This window comes from Malaya genurostris, chromosome 3 (genome assembly GCF_030247185.1).
Source record: "Malaya genurostris strain Urasoe2022 chromosome 3, Malgen_1.1, whole genome shotgun sequence".
NCBI classification, from domain to species: Eukaryota; Metazoa; Arthropoda; class Insecta; order Diptera; family Culicidae; genus Malaya; species Malaya genurostris.
The window spans coordinates 185,748,631-185,768,553 of record NC_080572.1 but is presented as its reverse complement, the minus strand read 5'-3'; the positions used below and the strand labels follow the sequence as shown (position 1 = coordinate 185,768,553).

General features: G+C 38.5%; 2 protein-coding genes across 2 annotated transcripts in view; both read right to left on the bottom strand.

Annotated features, from left to right (window-relative positions):
* Positions 1-279: 279 nt before the first annotated feature.
* Positions 280-9,470, bottom strand: LOC131438035 (4-aminobutyrate aminotransferase, mitochondrial). Its single transcript, XM_058607814.1, has 6 exons — positions 9,209-9,470; positions 9,021-9,130; positions 8,401-8,572; positions 2,643-2,805; positions 781-1,631; positions 280-724 (listed from the first exon to the last, which is right to left on the bottom strand). The coding sequence occupies exons 1-6, from the start codon at positions 9,276-9,278 to the stop codon at positions 603-605; spliced, it is 1,488 nt and encodes a 495-aa protein (XP_058463797.1). The 5' UTR covers positions 9,279-9,470; the 3' UTR covers positions 280-602.
* A 7,428-nt stretch (positions 9,471-16,898) lies between these two features.
* The window catches only part of LOC131438034 (nucleosome-remodeling factor subunit NURF301), a 41,127-nt gene continuing 38,102 nt past the window's right edge, over positions 16,899-19,923 (bottom strand). The window contains exons 11-17 of the mRNA XM_058607813.1: positions 19,269-19,870; positions 18,991-19,214; positions 18,773-18,934; positions 18,542-18,709; positions 18,278-18,473; positions 18,132-18,216; positions 16,899-18,047 (exon numbers count right to left, since the gene is read on the bottom strand). Of these exons, the coding sequence (XP_058463796.1) occupies positions 17,830-18,047; positions 18,132-18,216; positions 18,278-18,473; positions 18,542-18,709; positions 18,773-18,934; positions 18,991-19,214; positions 19,269-19,870 (1,655 nt within the window). The 3' untranslated portion in view covers positions 16,899-17,829. The remainder of the gene's footprint in view (positions 18,048-18,131; positions 18,217-18,277; positions 18,474-18,541; positions 18,710-18,772; positions 18,935-18,990; positions 19,215-19,268; positions 19,871-19,923) is intronic.

Here is a 19,923-nt window from a genome sequence, read left to right as displayed (position 1 = left end):
CTCAGCTCGACGAACTAAGTTGAATGGTATATGACACTATGACAATTTTTACTAGTCGGGTTTTCAAATGACTTCATAACCCTTCAATATGTGAGGCAAAACAACGGAAAATATCAAAATTATGGCCAATGAGACAGCGCAAACAGAGACAATCTGAATGAGCCGAATGAACTAACATTTTTCTTACCAAAAAATTGATATCGAAATCCAGTATTTTTATTGCAGTATGAAATTACCTCTGAGGGAGTTTCTTTCGATAATTATCATTCAGACAGTAACCTCAATTGACAACATTTATCTATTCTCAACACGATTACATTCCACATACATTTTATTGGAATCACAATTCTTCGGAAGACAAATGTTCTCGTTTTTATTAAACGGCAATTTCTGTAGTAGCTTACACAAATCTCTCAGACAGTGTAGTTTAGTTAGTATATTATTAATATTCCATTAAAGCTACAATGGCCTCAATGTGGAAATACGGCAGCTTATGGCAACGCGTTTTTTTGTGCTATGATACCTCAATTCTGTATGCATTTCTAGTCAACTGCTCAACTGCTAGCTATGAACTATGAAATTGCAAATATCGATTTATCAATTTATTCAACTTCTTTCAAGACCTGATTGAATTTATCCAAGAAAATGTCAACATGTTTTTCCTGGAATATCAATGCCGGTCTGAAACGGATGCTCTCTTCTCCACAGCCACCAGAAAGAATACCTGGAAAAGACCGTCGGTTAATTGAAATACGTAATACAATCGAACATTGTACTCACCTTTCTGCTTCAAAGCACCCACAATATCATCCCGCAGCTTGGAACTAGCACAAGTAATAGCCAAAAACGTTCCCCTTCCTCTGGTGGAGTTGAGCAGCTGTGGGTAGTCATTCTGAGCTTGAATCAATCCTTTCTTCAATTTGGCACCCGCTTTTTCGACATTTTTCAGCAACGAGTCCTGCTTAATGACTTTCAAAACGGACTCCAACAGTATCAATTTTCCCGGATCACCCATCCAGGTGTTAAAGACACGGTACGGCTTATCCGGCTTCATATGACCACCATAGTAGTATCCTCCCAGTTGCATCTTCTTACTGAAAGTGACCACATCCGGAGCGCTTTCCAGATTAAAATGCTCATGGCACCACATCTTCCCAGTAGGACCACCGCCAGTTTGAACCTCATCCATCAGAAAAGCACTGCCATGCTTTTTGGCGATCTTCTGCAAACTCTGGAAGAACTCAGGCGAAGCTTCGTTATCGCCTCCCTCACTCTGAATCGGCTCGATGATGATTCCGGCCACTGGAATACCCTTCTTAGCATACACTTCGATCAAACTCTCCACTTCAGCTAAGCAACGGGCATCTTCCTGAGCATTTTCACGGACGTTATCCTCCAGAGGATACTTATAATTCGGGAACGGAGCGATCGGCCAATCGAATGACGGAATATCTATTTTGTGGATATACTTCGAATGGGTTGTCGACAAGCAACCCAACGTTCGTCCATGGAATGCTCCGTGGAAACTCATAATGCTCAGCTTCGGTGCTCCCGGAGCCTGATTAATCATACAGGATTGAATCTCCTGTTCGGTGAACGAAGATGTCGCACCGCGTTGCTTATTTTGATACCTGAAATGATTTGTAGGTTGATGTTGAAAACAAAACTACAAGGATCAGCCCCATGGGGTTGTTCGAGCCATTGATGTGGAACAAGGCAACCAAAATTTCTATTGATCGACATTTTCAATCAAACAGTTCAATCAATTGTCACACTTTTGAATCCGCAACTGCACGAGAGTCTGCTTAGATTGATCTTTTATAGGAACCAACACCAAACACGCGAACCCAAAATATAGACTCTATTTGTCTTCATTTGTATTTGTTTTGTAGCCGACGTGATTACATCAATATCCCGAATGTATGCAATTATATTTTTGTACATACTTGCGATACGGATTTCGATATTAAGCTTCTCTTCGCCAATCTTGTGTTCAAGTTTTGTATGCAAGCAGATTTTTTTATAACGTTAAGTTTCTCTACCATTCTGCGATTTCGGTTGAAGCGATAAACTTTTTCTCATTATTAATCGAGTTCATCTTATTAAATATAAATTAGGAATTAATCTTAAGCACTCAAAATTGAACTTGGGGTAGTTGCAAAACGACATAACATGGAATTTCATCCGAGCTTGCATGACACAAGTGAACCAATGAAAGCTTCAAATCGTTTTATGGAACATTTTGTCTAGCAGTCTTTTACCTCTAGCTTGCTACGCGTAGGACTGAAACATTAGCTATAATTTCGCTTCTATTCATAAATTCGCGTGCTTCCAACAGCTTCGCTTTTGCATCGTTTGACCAATCAGAGCGAAGCTTTCCCTTTAATATATCGCTTACTCCTTCAAAACTGTTGTCTATGCAGGGAAATCCGATATGCCGGAGATATTTTCATTCAAATAATGAAATAATATCAATAATTGATACAAAATAGACAGAGCTGTAAGTGTTTAAAGCCTGACCACATTTCTACTTGTATTTTTTCTTGAGTTTCTGATTTGCACCCCTATATAGAAAATAAAGATGAGTTCCACATCAAATTGCATCAATTTTCAGAAACTAAACACCACTCGGCAGAACTTACCAAATGAAAATATTCTTGAACGCATTTTCGTTCGAACATGATCCGCACATCATCGTGGAAACATGATCTACACCAGCCGGTGCCACAGACATCAGCACATTTTGTAACTTGTTTGGCCAATCCTCGCCCGGGAAAACACCCAAAGCGGGACGATTGATGAGAGCTGCAAGAAGAAACAGAAAAATCGATCATTTGAGCGAAGGGTGTAAATATTTGGTCGGTTGGTGAACAACAGATGACACATTTATCAAGGTTAAGTCAATTTTATACTACCCCTGTAAACTTGCGTGTTAGTAAACCGTATATTAGTATAACAACCTACTCGAAAGTTCACTTTAAGGTTGCTGTCAGAGTACAAACGTCGAGACGCGCGTGCGAACTACCCGCATACGCATGGCTGCCAGACGGCTGACTAAACGCTGCCAGCTGGAAAAATATGGCTGGCAGACATTCTGGTGACCGGCTGCCTCACCGCTGCCAGGAATACAACTCAAACGATACAACCGTATCCACCAGGATTTTTCCACATTGAAATCTTTGACATTTTCAGCGAAGGTGAGAAGATGAAAACGCTCGGCTAACTTGGATACAGGCGACTTTGTTTTGTCAAATTGGATTTGACAACCGTAACTGAATCAATTTTGGTAGCCTTCTGGTGGCCATGGCTGCCCAGGTAGCCAAAACGCTATGCGGGTACTAGTTTCATTTGATCAAAGCAAACCTGTCAGAGTGAATGCGATGCTCTAACAGCTCATCGTTTTGACTCGCTTCGCTCCGCGTTCCGCGCTCACTCTGACGTCATCCTAATGCTTTGATAGCTACACGCAGAGAAATAGAACACATTAGATTCTGATATACTGAGTCTTTAAATCAGCTTCAAACATTTGTTTAAATTAAACAAAACTATTTCTGAATTGAAATTTGAATCTAATAAAACTCTCTTTGAATAAAATTTTGTATGGCAATGCATATTAGATTTGAATATATTCAGGTATGGATTCAAAGTTTGAAAATTTTATTGAATCGAATAAAAAATTTATTTGATTCAAATGCTTGTTACAGTACATTAAATATATTTGGATCAAATATGGGGTAGTACAGATTCAAATTAAAAATTTTGTTCAAACAAATATTCTTGTCATTCAGATACATAATACGATATATTTGAATTAATTATTTTGGCTTTTGAATTCAACTGAAACAAATATACTGAGTCTTAGATTCAAATTCATGGATGTGGAATACAATTTTTCGTTCTTGAATCAAATGACAGAGAATATTGATTTTCAAATATTACCATTAAATCAAATATTGACACTAGTTGATTATGATATATTCTATACATTAATTTTGCGTGTACCAGCTGTTTTGCCACATCATTTAAACGGAAAAATATGGACACATTCGAGGAAGTGATAAGTTTCGAAGCAGTCAACGATTTTGAACTAACTGTTCTTTTGAAATCCTTCGGATTGTGTAATACCATAATGAATACTTTTATAGGTATGGTATATTATGATTTATGTATGTACAGGAAACTTATATTTGTATAAATTTCAGAGAACGGTTCCACAATAGAGTTATTAAAAATTATTGAACGGAAGGAAATCGAGGAGTTAATACCGCAACCGTATTTAGCTGAACGTACAAAATGCATTCATGGTATAAACAATTGGAGAAAAACCTTATAAAGCAAACCAAAGTTCAAACAAATCAATTTAACTAAATTTCATTTTATCCAGAATCTACCACTGTTGGATGAATCTGCACCATGTTGTAAACCATCAGAGCTGGTAACACCCGACGTAACAAGAGCAGCCTGCACAGACTCGTTTCTAATCAAGACATGTGTAAGAGTGAAAACCATACTAGAAAAGTATCAACACATGACGTATTTGACGAGATCTGATAAGCTCATCTTAACTCAGACCGTGGTAGATGGTTTTAAAGACCGTTTCTTGAAACTAACTCCATCAGAACTCGCATGATAGTCTGTAACCAACTGAACCATTGATAGTCCCATAAATGATTTGCTAAATTTTATCCATGTCCGACTACCGATACATTTTTTTCCAAAATTCAAATCGTCATAAAATTTTGTAGGTCATATTAGTTTATGATTGAATGAACCGAATGTGGTATAGTGACATTCGGTTCATTCAACCATAAACTAATATTGATACTTTGATAATGTTCCTAAAAAGCCAAATATAAATATTACAAATATGCTGGTTCAAATAGATAATACAAATAAAACTTCAAACGATTTTCATGAAAGAATTGAGTCACTGTTCTGCCTTTTTCATATAGAAAGGTAATAGCCGACTTTCGAACGGAGCCTCGGAGACCCATAGTGTTATATACCATTCGACTCAGCTCGACGAGATCGGAAATGACTGTTTTTTTTCTCGAAAATGTCTGAACCGAATTCAATAAAACTAGGGTGGTTTGGAAGCTGCTACTGGTTCATTAAACAGGTTTGAAGTTCAAATGGTTGTCACGGTTCCAGTGATATAATAGTATAAGTGACATAAACTCTAACTCAATTTTTTTGAACATGTATAACCCGTTATCAATAATTCTGGGCTCGTTCGAGACTGTGGGTTGTGGGTCGATTTCTTAAATTATATGACTGACACTTCAACACATGTTGATATGCTTGGTTTTGATAAATGTTGCTGAATATGTACATCAACGCGTAATCATGCTTGGTTTAAAATTAGTATCAGAAATTAGCTTAATGAAAACGCTCCTAATTCACCTAGCAGTGAGATGATATCTTTTCTGCATGGATATTCGTCGGTGTAGTTAGTTTTCAAATTTTAAGGGTTTTCGCACCGTTGTTTTAAGTGATGGTTTGAAACCCTGTAGTCGGAACTGCAAGTCGGATCGAAAAGAAAAATTCTATGAAATCATAAAATCAAACGTGTGAAAATCGATTAAGCATTCCCTGAGATGTCGAAGTGAGTGTCACATTTTGGTCATTATTTACGGTATTTCCGGAACCGATATTCAGGAACCAGCATAACCCAAAGCATACCCTCAGCTTCTATGTCGGTTTGAATTTTAAAAACTCACCACCCTGTAATTCCAAAAACGGAAGTCGAAATCGGATAAAACTCAGCAATGTTGTATGGGACCATCAGTCTTTTAATTTGAATTTTTGTTTCTGAAATTCAGTTTTGCCTTCTTTGAGAAAACAATTGAGCTCTTCTATTCCCGATATTTTTGGATCCGGAATTCGGGAACAGGTTTAGCCGAAGTCGGTAAGAATTAAACAGTGACCACTTCATTCGATTCGAATTTTTTTAATTAACGTTTCAAACCTAATTTCATAAAAATCAAGTTTTGGTGAGTACACAAAATTAGTTTCAATTATACCTTCAATTATATTTCACACAGTTCAAAATGTACTATGATTTATACCGTTTTCGTTTATTGATCAGAGCAGCCCGAGAGCTGACCCAGAGTCGCCCAAACAACTTTTGATGAGTTTGTTTTAACAACCTGGGGTCGGTCTAGATCGGACTCAAATCGCGTAGTTTCGCTCTGAAGATTTTCTCGGGTCGCACCACGCATGCGAGTTTGTTTATTTTTTCTTTTTTATATGAGTTGTTGTATAGGGCGCGTACCACGTATTCGTTTTACTCGGAGTCAGAGTCGCCCGCGTGTAGGTTCTAAAACGAAAACGGTATTAGAAAAATTCAAGACGATTGCTGTTGAATTGAAATAATATTTTGAATTTAGTTTAAAAAACTACAAGGATCAGCCCTATGGGGTTGTTCGAGCCATTGATGCGGAACAATGCAACCAAAATTTCTAATGATGTACAATCAAAAAGTTCAATCAATCGTCACACTTTTGAATCCGCAATTGCACGAGAGTCTGCCTAGATTGATCTTGATTAGGAACCAACACCGAACATTGTTTATTTTATAGCCGACGAAATTACACCAATATCCCAAATGTATGCAATTATATCTTTGTACATACCTGCGATACGATTTTGATATTAAAGCTTTTCTTCGCCAAGCTTGTGTTCAAGTTTTGTATGCAAGAAGTGATTTTTATAGCGTTAAGTTTCTCTACCATTCTGCAATTTCGGTTGAAGCGATCAACTATTTTTCATTATCAATCGAGTACATCTTATATAAATTAGAAAATAATCTTAAGCACTCAAAATTTACCATGGGGTAGATGTCAATTTCTCAGGCAAAACGACATTAGATGGAATTTCATCCGAGCTTGCTTGACACAAGATCAGAGCATACCAATTAAAGCTTCAAATCGTTTTATGGCACTTTTTGTCTTGCTGTCTAGCAACAACCTATCTCTAGCATGCTACGCGTAGGACTGAAACGTTAGATATAATTTTGCTTCTATTTATAGATTCGCGTGCTTCCAACAGCTTCGCTTTTGCATCGATTGACCAATCAGAGCGATGCTTTCCCTGTGATATATCGCTTACTCCTTCAAAACCGTCGTCTATGGCAGGGAAATCCGATATGCCGGAGATTTTTAGAAGACAAAATAGGACACTGCAGGCTACTAGTCAAAATTTCAATCATTTACAATTGAAAATACGTGGCTTGATACATTCAAATCGAAACGTAGAAATATTTCCTATCAAATGATGAAATAATATTAACAATTGATACAAAATATACTGTGCTGTAAGTGTTTAAAACCTGACCACATTTCTACGTGTATTTTTCCTTGAGTTTCTAATTTGCACCCCTATATAGAAAATAAAGATGTGTTCCACATTAAAATGTTAAACACACCAGCAGTTTTTTTACGTATATACGTCCTACTTTACTATGAAGCGCCTTGTCAAAACTCGTTCTGTGGAAGAATGGGTAGAACTTAATCATGAATATCTCGAGTTACACTAAACGCAACAACATAACTCTTTCTCCATGCCATCAGAAATATTTTCAACAATTTATGATTAAGTTTTCAACAGTGTGAAACAGGCGCGTAGCCAGAGAAAATTTCCGGGGGGGGGGGGGGGGGGGGTGGGCAGTTAGAACATGGTGATAAATCAACACATGTACAATTTATATCACAATGTTTCCCATGGGTTATAATTTTTTTTTCGGGGGGGGTTTGAACCCATAAAACCCCCCTTGTGTATGCGCCTGGTGTGAAATAATCTTAAATAATTCTAAAAGTTTGCTCAAATTTTCGCGATAACGGGTTTGAGGTAGTCTGGCACATATCAGTCCCAATGCTCAACTGAACGTGTATGGAAGGTAAATCATGTTCGAAAATCTACCAGTTTGTTTGACGAAATTGGACGTTGTGTTGAAGACGTTCCACCAATAAAAGCAAAATTAGACCTTCTGCGTGGTCTAAAGCCTCAAACATCGGATAAGTTCCGTGAAATGATTCTTTTTAGGGCCATTAAAAAGCGTTCAAATATTAGAATACAATTCGTTGTATTTTTGAGCTCTCAATTGTTCCGTGTAATTTAATTGTATGGTAGAATATGTTTGTCGTCAATAAGTTATATTTTAGTATAGATGCACCGTTACAGTTCTGGAAGCGAAGCTGTAATAGTTGTAAAATTTACACCATCAACTTATACCAACGATTATCTATATTCAGATTTTTTTTAATAATATAATTTTTTTAGGTACACTGCTTAAGCCATAAGGTGAATTAAGATGTTTTTATCCAATAAACAATCTGAATGACTCAAACGAAAAACATACCCCGAATGAAACAACCAATCAGCAGACTATCCAATACTCACCCGTTAAATTGTGCTCATTCTTGAACACATTGAGCAATTCCTTGTGATTGTATCCCAGTGGCATGGACGAAATTTGCGTGTATATATCCAGCAGAACATTTCCGTCCACATCTTGCAGGTAGTTTCCAACGGAACGGTCGTAGTCGGCAAACAATTGAACGGAGCCAGCATTCTACGAACCGGCGACGGAGAGAAGAAAAACAAAACAGTTTATTTTTTTGGCACGATATTAACCTTGAAAAAATTCAACACCATCTAAGAACGGTGTGTATGTTCGCCTACGTCTGCTGATAAGTTGAAAGAACGTGCCCCTGGCCGAGCGGACACACCTAATAAGAGTTATTTTTAACAAAAAAATTCGTGTGGAATGGGAATGATAAAAAGTGTACGAAAATTTTATACGTGATGCCACACAACTTATGAAGTGATTCGGATTCAGACCCCGGGCGAAGAATGGAGGAGTAATTGTAAGTACAATTTGAATCAATTGAAGTAAATTGATATAGCGAACAATCAGAGCTTATTTAAGGGGAGACTTCAATGAACATGCTGGTAAGTTTTGCTATCTAAAACAGTAGACTGTTTGATGCAAAGATAACGGACGGATTAATTGAACTTACCTGTAGGGAATTTAATTCCTTTAGCAGAGCCTTCGATCTTGGTCCAGGCACTTCAGTTTTAACGGTTGGACCTTGGGGCTCACCTAGCTGTGTGGCGAATGTTCGACATACTGAGAAAAAAAAACATAAATTTCAGCTGATATCGATCCCGACACCATTTTCAAAAGAGGTCCAGAAGTTATACTTACGTTTCGGAAGCGAGCTCTGTCTTTGGAATTCTGAACGCACCGCCGTCGAACTCAGTGTCTTCAACCACATTTTGCCCAACGAATGAAAAAGAAAAGTGCTTTATCTGTCACCAGAATTCGACAAAAATGTTACTCTGTTCAGCAGAATACTCGAAACGATGCTTGCTTGACCTCTTCACAGGAACTTCACACTAACCATGCGCCAGAAAACGCACCAACTCTCTTCTGCCGTAGCAACGGATAGAGTGAACCGACGTATCACCGAACTGCAGTTTAATATCGTTGATGTTGAGCTTTCATCTATGCAAGATGAGAGAGAGAGTGCACACCAACACTAACGCATGTCTGTTTTGGACAGTGTTTAGAAAATAGAGAAAATCATGTTCTATCGCTACACTTTGTGCTGAATCAACTCTTGAGAGAAGTTACGGCACTTTGCCTTTCCATTCTTGTTTCGATAGGATACATGAGACGCACGATGCACTGCTTACTGACGTTTTGAAATGTGCGTACCAACAGCTGTATGCCGATTTTGACCTTCGATCTTTTTCGATTGGAAATTAAGAACGACAAATTTTTTATCCTGTTTCTGCGTCTTCTACTCGTCAAAGCGTAGCAATTCAATTGGAACCCGGTAAGAAAAAAACGTTCAACTGAAGTCCTGCGTTGAACGTACCACCGTTGGTCCGATGAATGACTCCATTTCTCAGTGTGAACTCTTAAACTTTAACTCTGCTTGCGAAATACTTTCATATGTTTGCACCGAATCGCAATATCTTCACTGATGCCCCGAACGAAAAGTATTGGCAGTTCTCAATTCGTTATAAATAGTCAATTTCAATTTTTGAACGTTAAAAACTCAGATATTTCTCAATGTAGGATATTTTTGTGTCATTCGCTAATGCCAGTTTCCACAGTAACTACTGTCGAACCGTTTGTTTGAAGCCAGTTTCGAACCTAGTTTCAACGTTATTTAACTGACAATCGAGTCCGTTTCGAACCTGATTCTTATATCGGGTTTGCTCACAACCCCGTTGCTAAGAGCGAGTACAACTCGATTTAGAGCAAATTCAACAGCTGCCATTATCATATGGGTGGTCTATAATGTAAATGAAACTGAAACAAACGTATCCCCAGCAATCCGTTTTAGTTTTATTTATTCGACCAGTTCTACTGTCAAATTTAAAACTGGTATACATTGCCGTTCTATTTGTTCTTTATTTGAAACACAGATAAAACGCTGCTGGGGCTGCCAGTTTATTTTAGGAACATTTACGCACCCATTCTCCACCAGACGGTGCTTTTGGTGTCACGGGTTGCTCAACTACATTAGGGCATATTCAGGAGTGTTCTAGTTCTAGATGCATAATTTATGTCAGTTTTAAAATTTAAATCTAGAAATTATAACAAAATAAACTGGCAGCCCCAGCAGCGTTTTATCTGTGTTTCAAATATAGAAAAAATAGAACGGCAGTGTATACCAGTTTTAAATTTGACAGTAGAACTGGTCGAATAAATAAAACTGAAACGGATTGCTGGGGATATGTTTGTTTCAGTTTCATTTACATTATAGACCACTCATATGAATCTTGCAGCTGCTGAATTTGCTCTTACTATTACACTGGGAAATCTATGTTTATTTGATTTATGCCCTTAGTTTACAACAAATGTCATCTGTATTTTAGACATCAAAGGAGCATTTGATTCAGTTTCCATTGATGTTCTTTCAGCCAAGCTCCACCAACATGGACTTCCAGCGATTATAAATAATTATTTGCACAACCTTTTATCAGAGAAATGCTTGTATTTTTCACACGGCGATTTGGCAACATTCAGAATTAGCTACATGGGTCTCCCGCAGGGCTCATGCCTCAGTCCGCTCCTCTATCATTTTTACGCGAATGACATTGAGAGCTGTCTAGTAACCCGATGTACACGCTTACTTGTGGGTACTCAGTGGCTGATTCAAAAGTACTCATTTTCGAGTACTGTGACCAGCTGTCAAGAAATGAGTAAAATATAAAACTTTCACTGAGTAGAATTAGCTTCATCCGACATTTTCATGTTTGAAATTTTGAAGATTTAAAGTTGCTCAAAATGGAAAAAATCAGAGATCTAGTGGACAGTGAGTCGTATGAGCCTATAGTTGGTAAGTAGAGATAGGTTCTGCGAGGATTTCTCTGTATTTTTGCAAGTTTGTCTAAAAAAGGGATCAACAAATCAAGATCGGAGACCTGGAATTTTCCAGAGGAGCTACTATTTTTTCCGGTTATACAATGGACTCAGGTATTGAGACGAAATTCTCAATCCACTAGGCGCTATTCAATCAATTACATGATTTTTCAGAACCTGACTGATTACTTGGTATCTGCAAATAGAGTACCGCATCTAGTTTGCAATGCTGAAACGTTTAAAATTGGATCATACTGTGTCATTGTTGATGGTGTTTGTTAAAAAACAGTTCTATCAGAAATGCTGTAGACATATATTTTAAAACGTTCTCCGTCTTCGGCATACAAATTCCAACACGAGTGAAAATTCTTCACGATGTTATATACATTGTAATTTGCAAAACGAAAAAAACATACAGCTCGCAAAACGGTGCATAAAATTGCCGGAGTGCTTGAGGAGTCATTAAAAGAACTACTTATGTGAAAACAGAAATTATTTCATGAAGCTAAACAATTTGAAGACAATACTGCGTCTGAAATTAAATGAAAATTTATAAACTATTAATTTTCTTTTTAGTTGTTGAGAAATCATAGAGACGTAAAATCTATCCATTTTCAATGAAAAAATGAGTAATTTCCACTCGCTTACAAGTGTCAACAAAAACGAGTAATTTCTACTCAAATTTTGCGAAAAACGTATTTTCCCAAAATTGCGTAATACCTATTCTACTCAATTTTGGGTAGGTATAGTTTTTGCGTAATTGGGTAGCTTTTGACTCAATTTTGGGTAGCCACAAATAAGCGTGTACACTAAGACAATTGGCAGATGATGGCGTGGTTTCAGTTAATGGACCCAAAGCTATTGATCTGCAAAGTCAGTTTGTTTTCCCGTATAATGGCCCTTATTACCGTTCTCAATCCACTTTCACATTCACTTCACTTACATGTCACTTCACTTGATTTTACCTATTACCAGTATCACGCATAGTGAAGTGATCACTGTGGTGGAAAAAACTAATTTTTTCAACAAAATGTTGGTGGCGTGATGTTCATAATGACGTCCAGTTCATTCAAGTAATTACTTTTGTCACAGAAGCGACTTTCGGACCTACATTAACTTCACTTGATTTCCACAGTGAAGTGATACCCATAATAAGGGTCACAGTCACTTCACTTGGTTTTCACCGTGTAGTGACACCGGTAATAAGGGCCAATATTTTTCATCAGGACACTGCTACCCACCTCCACGTTCGATTCCTTAGCTGAATTTCTATCATCCTAATAATCCTTACTATACTGCTTTGCAAGTTTTTCGCGATCACGAATTTCATCGTCGAGTAGTTTGTCCTTGAACCGTTTCCCAAACATCAACTCGGCTGGCAAAACTCCTGTGTGGTGTAGCAGAATACATATATAGATAATCTTGTAGATCGTCCATCCAGTTGGTATGTTTCATGTTACTGATCCGTAAGATTTTTAACAGAGATCTATCTTTCCACCTCTCCGTTTGCTCTCGGCCAATAGGGTGTGGTCCTTGTTAGTTTGACACCCATATCTACGAAACAATCCTTGAATTCAGTGCTGCTAAAATAAATTGCGTTATCCGTGACCAAGACATCCGGTCGTCCCAATTCAGTAAAGATTCTGCGAAACCGCTTGATGAGTTCTGATGATGTTACTTTCGTGACGACCTCAACTACTTGATAGCGACTGTAGTAGTCTATAACCACGAGAATAGTTTTGCCACAGGGCAAAGGACCCAAAATATCTGCACACAGATAACTCCACGGTTTGGATGGCAAATTTCGTATGTGAAGTGGTTCTGGAACAGGATTTCTGCCTACGGCTTGACACTCCAAACATGATTTACAGAATTTTTCAACTTCCGAATCTACACCCGGCCACCAGAGGGATGCACGAATTCTTCGCTTCATTTTTCCACATCCTGAATGTCCAGTATGTCCCAATTCCATAACTTTGCTTCTTAGTTTTACTGGAAGAACGATTTTATTTACTCGCAACAGAACATCACGTATGCAGCTCAGTTCGTTTTTGAAAGCTTTGTATTTCTATAACTCTGGTGTCCATCTCACGGAATACAGTGCTCTCTTGACATGTAAAATTTCATTGTCTGTCTCCGAAGCTTGGGTTGTAATACCCCAGATGTTGGGGGTCCGATATAGCTGCCTTTACTTTTTCGAATGCCCTTGTTTTATCCGTCGACCATTCGTATTTTGTTCCTTTCTTGATCATTCGTCGTAGTCGCGCAGTTATGGCTGATAGGTTGGGAATGAATTTTCCTACATATGTAACGAGTCCCAGGAATGAACGCATTTCCGATATATTGCCCGGTTTCCGGAAACTTCGAATAGCGCCGAGTTTGTCTTCCATCGGTAAGATACCTTCGGGAGATAGCTCGTGACCCATGAATGTAACACTCTTCTTTCTAATCTGACACTTTTCCTCGTTCAACTCAATTCCGTGTTCCGCGAATCTACGACGAACTGCTGCAAGATGACGATCATGTTCTTGTACCGTTCTTCCGTAAATCAGCACATCGTCAATAAAGTTTCGTACTCCTTTCAAACCTTTGAGAATGCGCTCCATTTCGCGTTGAGCATTATTCCGTTAAAAGTAGGAAGGCGGTGACGATCAGGAATGATTGCTTTGTTTGCCGATCTCATATCTACACAAATACGTACTTCCTTTCCGCAGTTTTTAGGTCTAACTACGAGCGGAGAAACCCGTGACACCTTCGATGGAGCTAATTCGATGACATCTTGGTCCAGCAAGTTCTTTAGATCATTTTCCATCAATCCCTGTAATGGGATCGGGATACGCTGACAGGATTGATGAACCGGCTGTACTTTTTTGTTGATGTTTAACTTTACCTCCAAATCTTTAGATTTTCCGAGCAGCCTCACAGGTTTCGATTCTCCAAAATTCCGAGTTCCATGGCCGTTTTTCTGCCCAGCAGGTTGCTACCAGTTCCTTTGATTACGTATATTTCATCATGGATTGTTTTAAACTTTGTCGAGAAATCTGCCTTGAAAAAGCCTTTCACTTTCAATTTGTGATCAATGTATGCAACAAGTTTCTTCCGTACGTCCGTTGACTCATAACTAACCTTGCACTGGTGTTTTTTTCAAAAATTTCCAGCTTGCATCGTTGATTACATTCACTCCTGCATCTGAGTCCACAATCCACGAAAGCTTTACCCCACCTACGCCACAATTGATCTTCACACTTTTGTCTGAATCGATTGCAAAGATGTGTTTCCGTATTGTTTGCACTTGATTTGCTTGATGTGTGCATTCGCTTTCATCCGATGATTGACCGTCTTCAACTTCAGTTTAGTTTTCGTCGTCTTCAGAATCGGTTTCGTCCAACTGCTTGATTTTCGTCTTGGATTTTTCCTTCTTCTTGTATTTCGCTTCTTTAGTACGACACATATTTTTGAAATGTCCGACGATTTTACACCTCTCACATATTTTGTTCTTGGCATGACATTTCGGATTGCTTGCAAAATGCCCGGCCATGCCACATCGAAAGCATGATCCGCTATTTTCTCCTTCCTTCACTCGATTAACGTCAATTTGAGTTTGTTGGACGGTCTCACGATTTTTGTTTAGGGTTTCTAACAATCGTGCTTCTTCGATAATCTTATTAAGTGTTTGCAACTTCTTTTTTTCCCCCGGTGAATGACCGATAGGTTAAAACCGGGCTAAAATAAACAACTAACTAACTAACTTCTTTTTTAAAATAGATTCACGGAGACTTCTAAGAAAACAATTGTCAAAAATCTGTTCAGTTATGCGCAGCTCCAAACACGCCCCGTAGTCACATATGCCACCTTGTTTACGTAAGCGAGAGACAAATTTATCGAACGTTTCATTTTCTTGCTGACGAATTTGGCGGAACAAATGGCGCTCATATGGAATGGATGTTAACGGTGCAAAGTAGGCATCCAATAAACGAACCGCATGATTGTAGGCATTTACACCTGGCGGTAAATCAGCATCATGTCCAGGAAGGCTGTAAAAGATGTCCTGAACATCCGAACCAGCATAGTGAAGCACCGCGTTGGCAAAACGACATTGTTTACTTCCATGAACAGTTCCAATGATCGCTTCCATTTGGTCCACCGGTTGCCAATCGACGAGATGTCACTGATGTCAAACGGTTTCATCGAATTCACCTCCATTTTCACTTTTCAATGATTTCACTTAAACTCTCCAGGCAGAATGGTCTGTTTCGCGCACTTCTGCAATGATTGTTTTTTTCGCAACTGTTTTTTTCTGTGTTTAGTTCGATTCCAATGGGTTTACCGGGTTTACCACCTCATTCTGTTCGACACTAGAGTGACTATAATCAGAGTGGCGACAGGTGTTCGTTTGGAATGACAGCTACCAGTTCCAAACGAGCAAACGACCTGTCAATTCAATGTAAAGCTAATGGAATGTTTTTAATTGTTGCCAGCATTACGGATGAGATGTCGTCACTCTGGTTATAGGCACTCTAGTTCGACTTCCTAGCTTTTACAGCCGGCGTTCATCGAAGTGAAAATTAAACTTTTCTTCATTTAAGAATTCTTTTCGTGAGTTTTACACTGGTTTTCGTCAGAAACATACTTTATGAACTATTTTTTCTGTTATTTGGCCATCCTCGTCGCCAAATTGTTATGCCTTTAACAATAAAACACTCTAGTAGTAGGTTCGTTTTCTCTAGGTAGTCTAATGCAAAGTGCAACAGCTACAGCAGCAGTTAACCAATGATATGTAGTCATAACAGACCATTTATGATTTGCAGAAAGTATCGGTGTTCGTCAAAAAATTGGTACAGTTTGAAAGAACCCCATAGGGTTGTTCCTAGGATTTTTTTTGCGAAATATATTGGTGGCGTGGATTGCTCTGGTTTTGCACTTTCGAACAAAAGTGCAATGTACTGACGGTCTTCCATTGCCATTTCTGCTCAGAAGTGCAAAACCAAAACAATCCACGTTATCAATGTTTTTCAGAGGATCGATAAAATAGGGCATTAGTTCAATTACACATTAATAATGAAGTATTATGATAATTGACTGAGCTGTTTACGTCGATAGCTCGAACAACCCTATGGAGTACTAAACAAAGCTGCTTCGGACTGGAAAATTGTGTACAGAAAAAAATCCTTTTTAGCGCAAATCACCGAAGCGATTTTATTAATATCTCGTATCAAGACCCAGATTTGTAAGGTTTAATACAATACTTTTATTTTCCTGAATTGTTCGAGAAATCGACAACCGGAGAGTGCATCACTCTACTTCAATTCTTCTTACGTCAGAAGTGCATTGGATGTTACGCTTGATATCGAACCATCGAGCAGATTTCGTTGTGTTTCGATTGATTGTCTGCTTCTCTAGAATGTAAAAGCAATTGAGAGCGCTTGAGTTATATTTCCAATATGGCACACTTAGCTAATTTTACGCTACCTCAGACATTAATGAAACCAATTTTCGGATTAAATAAAAGCGTGTAAAGTTATTTTTCAGAAAATAAATCATTCTTCATATGTGTACAATAAATGGGTGTTGTGTACAAAAATTCTTAGCACAGCTAGTTTTCGTTACTAAGAGAATCTATTTTAAATAGAACACCGCAATTACGGCCTTTTTCCATTATTACTAAATTACTTAAATAAACTGTATTATTTACACAGAATGCAAGTATACCTACTTAAAAGATAACAAAACCACTAACATGGGAATATTATTCACTTGCTTGTATGTTGTGTAAAAGGTGTAGAGATAACGCAGATGATACCGCATCTTTATTTAATAAGTAAAATTTGTTTTTGTGTGGGCAAAATATTATAACGGCTTCGTAAATATCAAAAAACAAGTATATTTTGCCAACTGGAGCTATTCTCATGACAAGAGTATAATGACACATGAATGTTTAACAAATCGGATGTATCTTTCTGTGGAACCCAAAAACAAATGTCCGTCGTTGAGAAGGCATTTTAAATTTCACTTCTAACGCACTTTCGTTTTACAGCGGTTGCAATTTATTGCAAAAGCATTTATTTACATGTTTTTTTTAATTCATACAATCTAGTATCGTACATTATTTACACAGTGAAAACTGAACGTTTGCTTAAAGTTTACATCTTTCTATCACTTTAAAATAAATTAGCCCTCAGATATTTTATTGTACGAACGGTTTGCTACAATACCATTATGCAAATATCCCTTTCTGGACATTTAAACAACTAAGCGTGAAAGTAGAGGTTTCACATTCAATTAAAAAAAGGAAATCATTGTGTTTAGAAAGTAATAGAAGCTAACTCAATCCTATTATTATATTACTTTGAATGTACAGTAGAAGTTACTGTGTCATTGTGCCTGAATAAACTATTTGAATAAACTTTGCTGATTTTATATATTAAAAAAAATAGTTAGATCACTTGCCTTTACGAAGACGTGCTAGGCTTCTTATCGACTAAGTTTTCACGGAAAAATTTGATTTTTTGTACAAAGAACGACTCCAGACTTTCGGCGCACCGATAAAATTGGGATTCCTTTGGGTTGTAGTAGCGGCAATTGTCGAAGATCTTAGTCATATCACCGATGAACTCGGACAATGTATTGTAGGTCTGGTTGTCCACCTTTGCTTCCACTTTTTGAAGATCTATGGGAAAATGAGTTGAGATTGAATTTGTACATAATCGTTCAATAGTGCTCTGATATTCGAGTCGAAAATATTGAAACTTACCCATCGGTTCTTTTATCACACGGTAGTAGTCAGGGGCTTCATCCGGATCGACCGGTTCCATAAATGGCCATGCGCTTTTGTGATGCTACAACGATAAAACATTTTAACAGATTAGCAATTTTTTGTGATGAAGTTGAACAACGTACCTGTAATTGTTTGATTAACTTCTTCAAATTTTCAAACTCTTTCGCACTCAACGTTTTCATGTTGGCAAAATTAACGGAATTGTTTATCTGACAGTTTGGACAGATGTACTCATCAATGAACTCCGCCTCACTCTGTAAAATACCGACGCATCGTCCGTGGAACCAGTCCTGGCATTTATCACAGCAAATATAGAATCTGTAAAACGAAATAATTAAACAGGATCGAATGCCACAACCTCTAGCAGCTACTGTCCGAATACTTACTGTGATTCGTCGTATGGTTGTTTACACAGACAGTACAGTTCCTGCGTTTCTCGGGCATGCTTGCACTCGCTACACACAAATTCGTTGATCTCTTTCGATTGTTCCTCAGAAATCCCAACGCAATCCCCATGGAACCAATTGTTGCACAGATCACAACCGACGTAAAATCTATGCAAAAAAAAATAAATGTCATTCCAAAGTACCGATAGCCATTTGATTTCGTAAAATTACTTTGTATCATCATAAGGCGTCCTGCAAAGGCAGTAGATTTTTTCCTTCTTGTTTGATAACCGTTTTTTACTGCTCTTGGATGGTTTCTCTGTCTTGTGCATGCTGGTTGCAATCTTCTGCGTCTTTTGGTGGTTTTCTTTCGATGCTGTCGTGGTATTTGCCCTGCGAAGATCATTTAGTATTAAACTTTGCCGAGACGACAAAACCATTTTACTCACTTCTTTTTAGCAGTGCTACTCTTTTCCACGGTCGTTGACTGCGCTGCAGATGTACCATGCTTCGCCGAGTTTTCCTGCTTGATCTGTTGCTGTTCCTGTTTGCATTTGGCTGCAAGTTCCACCGACAGTTCCTTTTGAATTTGTACCTGTAATTCCCGTTCGAGATGAGATCGCTTCTTGAGAATGTCTTTCTTCAGTTGCTCTTTGTGGCGGTTCAGTTGAGCCTAGGAAAGCATACTTCAGTGACGCGAACCTAGGATAGAATAAAATGAGCTTACCTGCAACTTGTTTTGCCGCTGCTGTTGTTGTAAAAGCGCTTGCTGCTGTTTTCTTCTTTCGTTGCTCTTTCGAGCTGCTTCCGATCTGGCATTAGATACGGTCGGTGAACTCACCGGCGGTTCCGGAGCATCGTTCGCAGCATTAACGGACGCAACGATTGCCGCAGCAGCGGCGGCCGCTGCAACCGAAGTAACAGAATCGCTTTGGGATATTGCACGTTTCCTACTGGAACTGGGGCCATCACCACTACTGACGCCTGTGACACATCCAGCACCAACATCGCCAACAGTAGCAACAGCAATTGGATTCCTACGTTCAACCGATCCAACTGAACTCGAACAGGCCTTTGGCGGACGTCGTTTCGGTGTCTCCATCATCCACTCGTCGTCATCGTCCTCACCCCGATTAGGTCGCTTTTTCGCTTTCACCGGACTACTGTGCTCCCTAATTGCACTCATATTACTATAGTTATGCTGAAGGGCAATCGCAGCACCGCCACGGTCATCAGCTTTCATCTGTTTCTCCTGATAACGCTGCAAATTCAATAGTTTCTCCTCAATCTCCGGATTAAGGTTTTCCTGCTTCAGGGCATTCTTGATTGCTGCAATTAGTCATGATGAGTTATCATATATTAGAAACCACCAATTTTGAAAA